General features: G+C 43.2%; 1 protein-coding gene across 1 annotated transcript; it reads left to right on the forward strand.

Annotated features, from left to right (window-relative positions):
- The first annotated feature begins 972 nt into the window (after window positions 1–972).
- On the forward strand, window positions 973–3,421 carry LOC101485313 (homeobox protein six1b). The gene is made up of 2 exons (XM_004540559.5): window positions 973–1,871; window positions 2,710–3,421. Exons 1-2 carry the CDS (start codon window positions 1,312–1,314, stop codon window positions 3,002–3,004), a joined length of 855 nt encoding a protein of 284 aa, XP_004540616.1. The 5' UTR covers window positions 973–1,311; the 3' UTR covers window positions 3,005–3,421.
- The last annotated feature ends 7,415 nt before the right edge of the window (window positions 3,422–10,836 follow it).

Consider the following 10,836-nt stretch of genomic DNA (forward strand, 5'->3'; position numbering starts at 1 on the left):
AAAAGGAGAATGAAGCAAAAGAGTGGCATCTTTTATTTGTCCGGATGGGCTATAATATTAATATTAAGACTCACGTGGATCAGCAAAATGTTTGTCACCAGCAGGATGGATTTTATTTTATTTCAGTTTTATAAAGTGTGTATTAAGTGTTTATGTGTTATTATTATTCGTGAGGATGTTTGGCAAATTGCAAAGGTCCACTATGATATTTTAACAACCTCTCTCTCTTTCCCTCTTACTCTCACACACACGCACACACACACACACACGCTTAAGTGGCTGTTTTCCTACTGGTGGTCTATGGGCCGTAACACGTTTGGCAGGTAGTGTTGGTTCCTCGTATAAAAGAAGTTCGTAATGGCGCATAATGGACCCAGCTATCTGAGGAACTTATTGAATTATATCACCTCATAAAATAAACGGCTTTTGTTAATTAATAGGCTATCAAAGGTGAGGGTGAAGCAAAAATGTCCAGCCTGCATGTAATTATGGTGTCCACAACACACAGTGATGGTAAATCGAAGAAAAAAAACAGAAAGCAAAAGAAAAACAAAGACTTGGGATTGGTTAAAACAACATAAATTTCAGCAAAAAATAAAAAAAAATCTTCTGGGTTTCTACCTAAAACTATTTGTTTATAAAAGCAGACTACAATCTCTGTTTTAATCGAGCATAAACCTGTCTTCAAAAACCAAAAGCTCTGTGTTTTTGTGGGTTCACCCTCCACTGACTATGATTACTGATAACGTGTGGAGGGAGAGCATTCTGTGGTTTGGTTTTTTTGTCCCACGCGGGAAGGTCTGCCGTCCATAGTCACCGTTTAAAGAAGATGTAGCCTCCATTCAGAACACGTTAATGCGACTTTTAAGAGGTCTGTAATAATTGATTAGTGTTTAGGTGCTGCTCTGCTCCCTCGGATGAAGCGGGAGAGGGACTGTGGGGGCGGGAGGTGGGAGCGCTCCTATTTCAGCCCCTGACGCACTGCCTCTGGGGAGGAAACGGAGCTGCAAACTCAGTCCTGCTCTGCTGTACAGGGTGCAGGGCAGAGGGAGAGCCAATCACCGAAACGCAGAGGCTCCCTTTAAGCCTGACATATCTCCAACAGGAACAAATTGTCCCAACAATCAACATCCCAATCTGCTGCGCGCATCAGGGGCTGGAGTGGAGTGGATAGCTTCTAGGCCCGTGCAGCGCGGTCGGATTGCGCTGGATTGCACCGCGAGGACTCACAATTAAACGAATATAAACAAAGTCAACGACAGCTACCGCTTCTTTTTGGATAACAGCGCAGAGGACTGAGCCCCGGACATCATGTCTATATTACCGTCCTTCGGGTTTACACAGGAGCAAGTGGCGTGCGTTTGCGAGGTGCTGCAGCAGGGTGGAAACCTGGAGAGGCTCGGCCGCTTCCTGTGGTCGCTGCCCGCTTGTGATCACCTCCACAAGAACGAGAGCGTCCTCAAAGCCAAGGCGGTGGTGGCCTTCCATCGGGGGAACTTCAGAGAGCTTTATAAGATCCTGGAGAGCCACCAGTTTTCTCCGCACAACCATCCGAAGCTGCAGCAGCTCTGGCTCAAGGCGCACTACGTGGAGGCGGAGAAACTGCGGGGCCGGCCGCTCGGAGCTGTAGGGAAGTACCGGGTACGGAGGAAATTCCCGCTGCCCCGCACGATATGGGACGGTGAGGAGACAAGCTACTGCTTTAAGGAGAAATCCAGGGGGGTGCTGAGAGAGTGGTACACGCACAACCCATACCCGTCCCCGCGGGAAAAGAGGGAGCTGGCCGAGGCCACAGGACTGACCACCACGCAGGTCAGCAACTGGTTCAAAAACAGACGGCAGAGAGACAGAGCCGCAGAGGCGAAGGAGAGGTACGTGAAACTGTCACAGCCTCGCTGCTGTCTCACTCCATGGCAGAAAGCGTTTAGTGTTTTTTTTTAAAAACATGTTTCAAGAGCAAATAATTCTTTGGTAAAAATGCTTTTTGTAAGTGGCTTCAAGCAGCGAGAATATAAATGAATCAGTGACAGCGCTCTGACAGCGTGGCCCTGAAGTAATCCTGAAGTAAAGAGAAAAATATAAATCCTTCTCATGCGAAACACCTCATTCAAATCGTCCACGCACTGAGTATTTTAGGACGTGTTCACGTTTCCACATCAGATCTGTCCTGATAACAGTGAAGGTGTTAAACAGCAGCGAGATGTTGTCAAACGCTGAACTCACTTCAAAAACGCCTGACTTGTCTCGACTCGAATTGTAATCCAAAACAATTTGAAATCCATCAACGTGACTTCTTTTTTAAAATTTCTTTACAAAAAAAAATCATAATAAAATAATACTGACACTTTTTTGAGACCATGGAAATTTGAAATATGTTAGGCTGTGAGGTTAAATTAGGTTACATGGGGATATAAATGCGTCTAACACACGACTTTTACTTTAAACAGATCAGCAAATGTAGATAATATGCGGTGAAATTAAAAATCAGGAAAAGAATAAGAAGGCGAACAATAATAATGTTTTTTAATCATTTCTCTCTCACAAAGGACAAATTTCGTTGTTAGCAAAAACGCTGCGGTTTGTGCGCAATATCCATCCACGTTTACAAACTAATAAAGACGTTTCCTCAAGGCCCGCCTCGCTGATATAATGTCATCTACTTAACTGAGAGCATTTTTCTCTAAATTTCCCCGTTGTTGTCATTTCCAGGGAGAACAGCGAAAATAACAACGCAGGCGGCAACAAACAGAACCAGCTGTCCCCTCTAGACGGAGGAAAGTCTCTCATGTCCAGCTCGGAGGACGAGTTTTCTCCACCTCAGAGCCCCGACCAGAACTCAGCGCTTTTGCTTCAGGGCAACATGAGCCACCCCGGGGCCTCCGCTTACCCCATGTCCGGACTGGGGGCCCCACAGCCGGTGCACGGCATGCACGGACACCCACACCAACTGCAGGACTCTTTGTTGGGACCTCTAACCTCCAGTCTTGTGGATTTGGGCTCTTAAAGAGGCTGTCAGACGATCAGATTCGACAAAAGAAAACAGGAAAAAAAAGAAAAAGACTGATAAGTGTATCAGATTAAATACATGTATGAAATAACACTATAGTAGCCTATCTTATAATATAGACTGACTTGTCTGTCGTTAAATTTGGTTAGAACTAAATTCCTTAAGGCGCTTAACCCATATACCCCCTCCACGACAGGAGCTTTTCTGATCTCCTGCACATGGAAAAACACAAACAGGACCTTTCTGAAACTCTTAACGAAACACTTAACTGGACTGCCCGTTTGCTTAATTTATGATATTTTGTTAAAGATAACAAACAAAAAAAAATATAGCGACCTCCTGCTATGGAAACTAAGAGGTAACGTTTTCATTAGAGTCATGGTAATTAGTTTCCAATAAAACAAAACTAATTAATTTGTCTCTGTGTTATTTGTGTATTTAGCGAGGGGCAAAAAAAAAAGGGGGGGGGGGGGGGGGGGGGGCTGGTACTGCCTTTTATAAATCCAAGCAAACCAAAGGAAGCACGCCATTAATAGGACAGATTTCTATTATCTTTCTTTTTTTCTTTTTGGGGGGACTTGAATGAGCCCGTCCTCTGACAACTGCACAACAACTAAACAAATCTCCAAATCTGCACGGGTGGGATTTGAATCGGAAATTATTATAAGTCGCCTTTTTTTCCTTCCAGCACGGATGAAATCCTGTTCTACTGGTTCTCAGCTTTTCAACAATAAACCGAGAGTCATGACGGGAAATTTAATTCAACACTAATATGAGTCAACATCAGCAGCTGTCTGTCATGAGGCTTGTGTATACGCAGGAACCAGCTTTGACTCTTTTGAAAATCGCTTCTGCTCCATCATACATGTTTTGGCTACAGGAGGAAGGGTTTTTTTCTCCCTTTTTTTTTGCGTAATTTTTTTTATTTATTTTTTTTTTTTAGCCCAGTTGCTGCGGATCATTGGCTTTTTGTTGCCGTGTTTTCTTTGCTCTCTCTGAGAGTTTGCTCTGTCGGTTCCGGGCCATGAGAAAGTGCCACCGTTCAACCTTTACCAGCCTCTTTTTTTTTTCAGAAAAAATATGAGCAAACATCCCATATGCGAAAAAAAATAGCTTAAAGTTTATAGTGACTTATGGCATCCAAAAGAAAACAAAACCAAATACATGGACTTTAGCATTAAGCAAACAGCTGTAACCACTGAAAACAATCAGAGCATTAACAGACACACCTACTCTCACAGAGGTCAACAGAAGTAATAATAATAATAATAATAATAATAATAATAATAATAATAATAATAATAATAATAAGGTGGTCTGAGAGCAGGAATCTGGTGAGGACAGCTCTCTTGCCCCCCACCCCCTCTGTGCTCTCTCTGGGCTCATGTCAGGGTAAATTGTTTTGAGCAGAGAGCACCGAGGATTTCCTGAGCATAATCTGAAACAGTCGCCGCTTGCATTACTGCCTGATTGCGAAGATTGCAGAGCTGCAGGGCTGCAGCTCCCACTCTCAGTGAAGGAAACCTTGAGGTATTCTCCATCCCAGAGGCCTCACTGGTACGACTCCTCTCAGCATTTCATTTCTGCTAAGACATCACAGCTCGCCGTGGCTGTGTGTGAGAGATTTATCCCGCTGGGCCTTTACAGACCCGCAGCAAGGCTGGTTGTTAGGGGCGAGATTTTTTGTCATTATTCTTTTTGCATTTTGAACTAATTATGTGATATGAAAGTCAGTGGTGGAGAAAGTAATCTGTTGGCAGCGGTGTAAGAATCTAACAGTACTCACAAAAGTACCAAGAGTTCAACTACTAATGGGTAAATGTGTGGAGTTGTACTTTAATGTTGCTGGCTGCCTGAAATTCTTTTAATATTAACTAACATATACACTGGTTGTGTGATCCATGATGCTGTATGAGTATTTAATTTCTTTTTTCTAATCCTGAGCTGTTCGGTCATTAAAATGTAGAGTGATGGAGACATAATGCAGGGAAAAACTGGGCTTGATGCTTTTCTCTGTAACATTAAATATTTATGACTGAGCGGGAAAATATTAAGTCTTTATACAGAAATTTGTGTTAAAAGACATTAAATGTAGTTCACAAGAACAGTGAGAATGCAAGTAGTGATTTGTTTTCTTAATGCAGAGAAAACGATTCCTTATGTAAATATATAAGAAGCGTTTACAATGCAGAGTTTTAATTTGTAAAATCTGATTAAGAAAGACTTTTATTTTGGCATTGCAGCCTTCTGTAGCAAAGAGACGATTAGATTTATTGAAAACAAGTTCTGGCAGTAGTTTCAACTGTAGTAATAACGTAAAATCTGCATTTATTATTACAGTACACAACCAAGTCTCTCACAGGATTGCCTGTGTTTACCATGCAGCAGAGGTCAGCAGAGAGCAGAGGTCCTCCGCATCATGTATATTTCTGCCCGCAGCACGTGACCTTCACTCTTGGCACACAGAGTGGCTAAATATTCACAAATTAACAAACAGGTGATCACAAAGCCAGCAAAGAGACTACCTGTTAATCTAATGACAACATGTCCGGCAGAGGACAGACACAGCAAGGATTACACAGGCTCTGTGCCACATGACAGAGAGAGGCTATCAGAGTCACCTTCAGGATGTGCAAGAGACTAAAATCGATGCGGCACGGAAACTCTGACAGCGCTTTTAATCACGCTCGAATCCCTCGCTTCCGAATCAGGACGGACAAAGTCTGCGATCATAAATCAGCGTGCTGTATCAGCCCGGTGTTTGCTCTCATCGGCCGGTGTAACAAGTGCAAGTGGAGGGCGTGCTCCGGCCTATAGACTGGATGACAAAAGCTGGAGGTAACGTCAGCCTCGAGCAGCCCAGTGCCAGTAACAACAGCTGCTGATGGCAAACAGAGTCCGAGTCATCAAAGGGGTATTTCATTTGTCATAGGCATAAGTGGCAGTGGCTCTAAATCAACAGCAGGAAGGGCCCTGACGTGTGCAAATAAACACGGAGAGTGGCCCACATGAGCCCGCCTCAGCTGGGTTAATGTTTTCTCTGGCATCCGAGTCAGCGAGCTCCTTGTATAAGGAGAAAATCCGAAGCCGAGCCGCCTCTGCACGGTCTGGTGCCTGCAGGTACGGGAGAGAGCCGGGTGTGAGACCATCCCAGGTATCTATAACCACATAGGCTGTATGAGGGGTGTGTGTCAGAGGAGGGGAGAGGTGCGGGGACGGGAGGGAGAGAGGGGTGGTGGGGTTAGGCGGGTGATGAGGGACAAAAGGATCTTTTCAGGTCTGCCTCAGAGGGGCGGAGGTGGTGGTGTGGAAGGTGGGGGGAGGTAGGGAGATTTTCTTACCAATGATGCATGGATCTGACAATGTTCCTGCCCGGCTGAAGCCAGAGGCAGATACAGGCTCTGTGTGTGTGTGTGTGTGTGTGTGTGTGTGTGTGTGTGTGTGTGTGTGTGTGTGTGTGTGTGTGTGTGTGTGTGTGTTTTTCTGAGAAAATAAAACTGACTAAAGCAAAACTCATGCTATATGCAGACAGCAAGGGGTCTGCTATATTTCCAGAACACTACCCTGCCAGAAAAAAATGTTAATTATCTTGATGTAGGGGGCTGCGAGCCAAAGACAGCTTCCACACACAAGAGTAGGAAGCTGCTCAGGAAGCTTCTATGTGACAGAGCTGAAAGAAATATTTATCTCTTTCTTCCCAGTCGTGTGAGTGATGCATGACCCAGGACTCAGACGCGAGGAGGAGGATCTGCAGACGATCCTGTACTATTAGGGTGTTAAATAGCATGTTGTGTGTCAAATGAAGGACAGCATCATATACATTACCCGATGAACAGAGGGGGGAAATTCTCTAATGTGTTAAAGGGAGAGAGAAAAAAGGAGAAGACAAGACAAGACGTGCATTTATGAAAAAAGGATTTGAATTTTTTTATAATTTGACCAGAAGGCAGAGGCTCGTATAACTTCTCCCCTTCCTGAGACAAAACCCAGCTCTGGTTGCTCAGAATCAGATATCTGTATTTTTGGAGCTCGGGGAGAAAGGTGATAGTCGCATTAGCCTCATACTTTTGATCAGAAAAGTGACTTCAGTCTGGAGTGTTTTTGGTCCACTCCTGTGAGCACTTACTGGCTTTGTTAATGTAATTTTCAGAGCTTAAAAAGGGCTGATGGAAGGTATGGATGTTTTGTGAAGGAAAGAGAAAGAATAAAAATGAGGGAAGAGCACGTTTCAGTAGGGGGAAGTTGTAAACAAATATCCTTATTAAGTAACGTGTGATTGCTTTCTTGCTGGATGGTGAAAGTTCAGTTGAAATCTACAAATGTAAAGGTTGCTGTCTTTTTATACACTGTGTCCATTAAAACCACCTTATCCAATAATTTACATAAATCTGCCCTCTTCTCTGTTTTAAACCTTTTAAACCTGAAAAATCATTTTCCTAAAGAGCTGCATGCCGTTAATCACCAGCCAGCGCTATTCAAACAGGCACAAAAGGCCATACATGAACTTTTTGCGTGTGGAGGATGAGTCAAAACACACTATAATACAAAACCACAGTGACGCTCACTTGTTAGTAAGATCAGTTCACTGATGCTTCCATGGCTTCTTTATGTATAGACGAATGAAAATGTTAATTTACACATGTCTTCATTTTTACAGCAGAAGTTTCTAAGCAGTAGCAGCAGTATAAGTCTTGACCACAACCGCTTTATTCAAACAGAAAAAATTTCAAAATAAAAAAAATGAACTTGGATGTCTAAAGGAGGTGTATTTTGAGACTCCAGCATGTCTGTGAAATTGACTTAAGAACGTTTCTTATCTACATGTCTAAGTTTGTAAACAAATCCTGTGACAAAACATTAAGTTATTAAATTTGGTCTGTGGGTCTAAATCCAGCAGTTTATTCATCTGAGTGATTCCCTACAAAGGCATGCGAGGAGAGACATGGGGAAATTAACCACCCGCTACCTGAGCTCTTCTTTGGGATTCATTTTTAGTTTCTCCTAGCTTAAGGATTAACTAGACCTGGTAAGTATAACAATTAAGCATAATGTTCTAACAGAAAGTATTTTTTAAAGTATTTTACACCATAACACAATAAAGTCATAATTGTTTAACTGGTATTAAACAAGTTAGTTAAGTATTAAAAACTCTATGCCATGTAACTTTATGTATGTAGCCACACACTGGATAAGCGATCAGTATATGTGTAGAGCTAAAAGCAATGAAAACTGTTTCAGTGGCACCAGAAAAAAGGTCAAATATGGGGGGATCTGTGGGGAGATTTGGAATCTTGAGAAAAATATCACAGATACTAAGCTGAAACATTATTTCTCCAAATGACCATATGAATGAAACGTTTCCTGAACCTTTAAAACACAAATTTGGAAGACGTCAGGTGGAAGAGATGCTGGAGATCGCTTGACAATTCTTTCTCCGTGCCATTAAAGCGACCAACAGTTGGCAAGTATTGTTGCCAAAGCAACAAAGATTGTGAAAAAGCTGAATAGCAGTAGAAGACAGACTAACACATTGCTCTTTCTTGTCTATTTGATGATTTGTTAACCAAACCAAAAAGTACATTTACTGACTCAAACAACCACATGTTACAAATATACCTAAAAGCAGCTCAGTTAATGTTACACCCTCGGGCATCAAGAGACACTAGCATCTGTCTCTGTGGTTCAAAACATAAATCAGCCTTCATGGCATCTCTGAAGGTGCCAGACATAACTAGAGGCATAATGACTGGGATCACTGTTTTTTCATAGGATTTATTTCGCAATAATAATCCTGCTAGTGACTGTTATCACTCTGCCGTGTGTTCTTCTGCTTTTATGCCCAGCCAAGACTGGTCCACAGGTCTCAAAGACACATCTCTGCTTCGGGTTCAAGAGGTTTTTAGGGAGGGGCACGGGTGGCAGACACAACAAGAGGAAGTGGTATGGGATATGGGATAATGAAATCTACCTCACGCTCCCAAGAGGCATCGCCTCACCTATCCTGGGGCTCACAAATAGCTCAAGTAACCAGTCGTCACAACTCCACACACATGATCCACACACCCACTGTGCCCAAACCACACTGCAGCTACCCTCCACCAGGACCCTGCAGCTATATGCAGTTTGTACTTTATTTGTTTGCTGAAGCTGGAGTGACAGCAGCCTGAATCTGAGCTGCCATCTTGCTCCCCCTCGCTCTTCATCTTCATACTGGAAAGTGGGATGAAATACCCTTCTTGGTTCCACACAGAAGGAGAAAAAAAGAAGAAGAAGGAAAAAAGAAAAAGAAAAAAAACATTCAGGAAATGAAAGTTGTAACACGATCCTCTGTGTGCCAAACGTCTCCCTGAGCAGGGACAAAAGGCCCAGAGAAAAGCTGCTGGGACTATTTTAGCCTGCAGATGACAGAGGAAGAGGGAGGGTGTCTTAGGGAAACATGGATGGATAAAGACAGAAAAACAGACAATGGAATATTTAGATTAGCAAGAAATTAAAAATCAGGAGGATGTAGGGGTAATGAATTCAAATTACTACAAGAAGAAGATGAAGAGGAGGATTTGAGGAGAGGGAGCTGACGTGATGAACTCCTCCGTGCAGAAAGTGGTGTGCTCCTGCAGCCCACTGCGCACAGAGTCCCACATCCCACAGATATGCAAGCACCAAGCAAAATAAACTTCCCATTCCGGCCCTGCAGTATGTTTTCTAGTGGGCCTCTCCTGAGAGAAAGTCTTTATGACTCCCCTTTTGGTGCTTATAGTCCAAAAGAGTGAGTCTACACGAGGGGCAAAGGGAAAACTGAAGATGTTTGATGTTCAACAACAAAGTGGGGAAAAACAAATTCGGATATTCGTGTAGTCAGAGGTGGAAAACAGGCTGTTTCATTCTGCTCGCCACTGATGTGCCAGGGCTGATCACCGGGACACTCTGGCAGCAGGGGGAGGCGAAATGCCCCACTGGTCTTCTCACTGCTGACTGGTGCATTTGCAGCATGGTGTCAGCGGCCGGTGGTAATTACCGGGCTCTCTTTGAGTTACCGCTACACCAGTGTGCCACTGGCTTTGGTATGCCAGCTAAGCTCTGTTATTAGGCTCAGAGCTGCCACTGGACAGTAGGCACTACTTCAGCAGACACACACACATGCACACACCCACACACACACACACACAGTCTGTCTATGTATCTCTTCTGTCTGCATAAATGAGAGATTGTTTTACTACCTCCAAAGTACAGGCTGAAGTGCTAGATTAGTAGGATCTTTGTCACATGTGGGGAGCATGTTTGGTTTATGCGGCAGCTAAATTATGCACAGAACAGTTGTCATCGCACATCCAACAGAATCAGTGAAGTGTCTAATTTAAGGCCCCGTTTGCTAGAAACATTTCACCCTTAAAAAATCCCTCTCATCATCCCTCTGATGCCTGCTGTAGAAGCAGCAGCTACACATCATTTAGTAAAACAACTAAACTTTTCCCGAAGCTTCAAAAGCTGCATCAGTTGTTGATGATTTCAGCAAGATTTTTGTGCGATAAGCTTCGAGAAGCCTCTTATGAAAACTGGATAAAATGTCCTAAAAATATGAGCTGCTTTGACTATATTCCATATGAGTTAATTCCTTTATAAATAAGAGGGTTTTACAACAGCAGAATGCCAAATGATTTTAAAGAAGTGATGCTTAAAGAAGCACTAACTTATTGGTGCTCTGTTAAGCAGTGTTAGTAAAGTGGAAGTGTAAAAGTTAAAGACGAGCTGGTAATTGGGCAGATATTTTAGCGCGGCGTCAATCAGAGGTGGATGATGCACACGTTCACAGCAACACAAGAATCCAGGAA

This window comes from Maylandia zebra, linkage group LG19 (genome assembly GCF_041146795.1).
Source record: "Maylandia zebra isolate NMK-2024a linkage group LG19, Mzebra_GT3a, whole genome shotgun sequence".
Lineage (NCBI taxonomy): Eukaryota > Metazoa > Chordata > Actinopteri > Cichliformes > Cichlidae > Maylandia > Maylandia zebra.

Bases quoted from the DNA above. Each gene is read 5' to 3' on its own strand.
- LOC101485313 (XM_004540559.5), top strand. From the start codon at position 1,312: ATGTCTATATTACCGTCCTTCGGGTTTACACAGGAGCAAGTGGCGTGC. The intron at 1,872-2,709 runs GTACGTGAAACT...TGTCATTTCCAG, and splicing joins GCCGCAGAGGCGAAGGAGAG to GGAGAACAGCGAAAATAACA.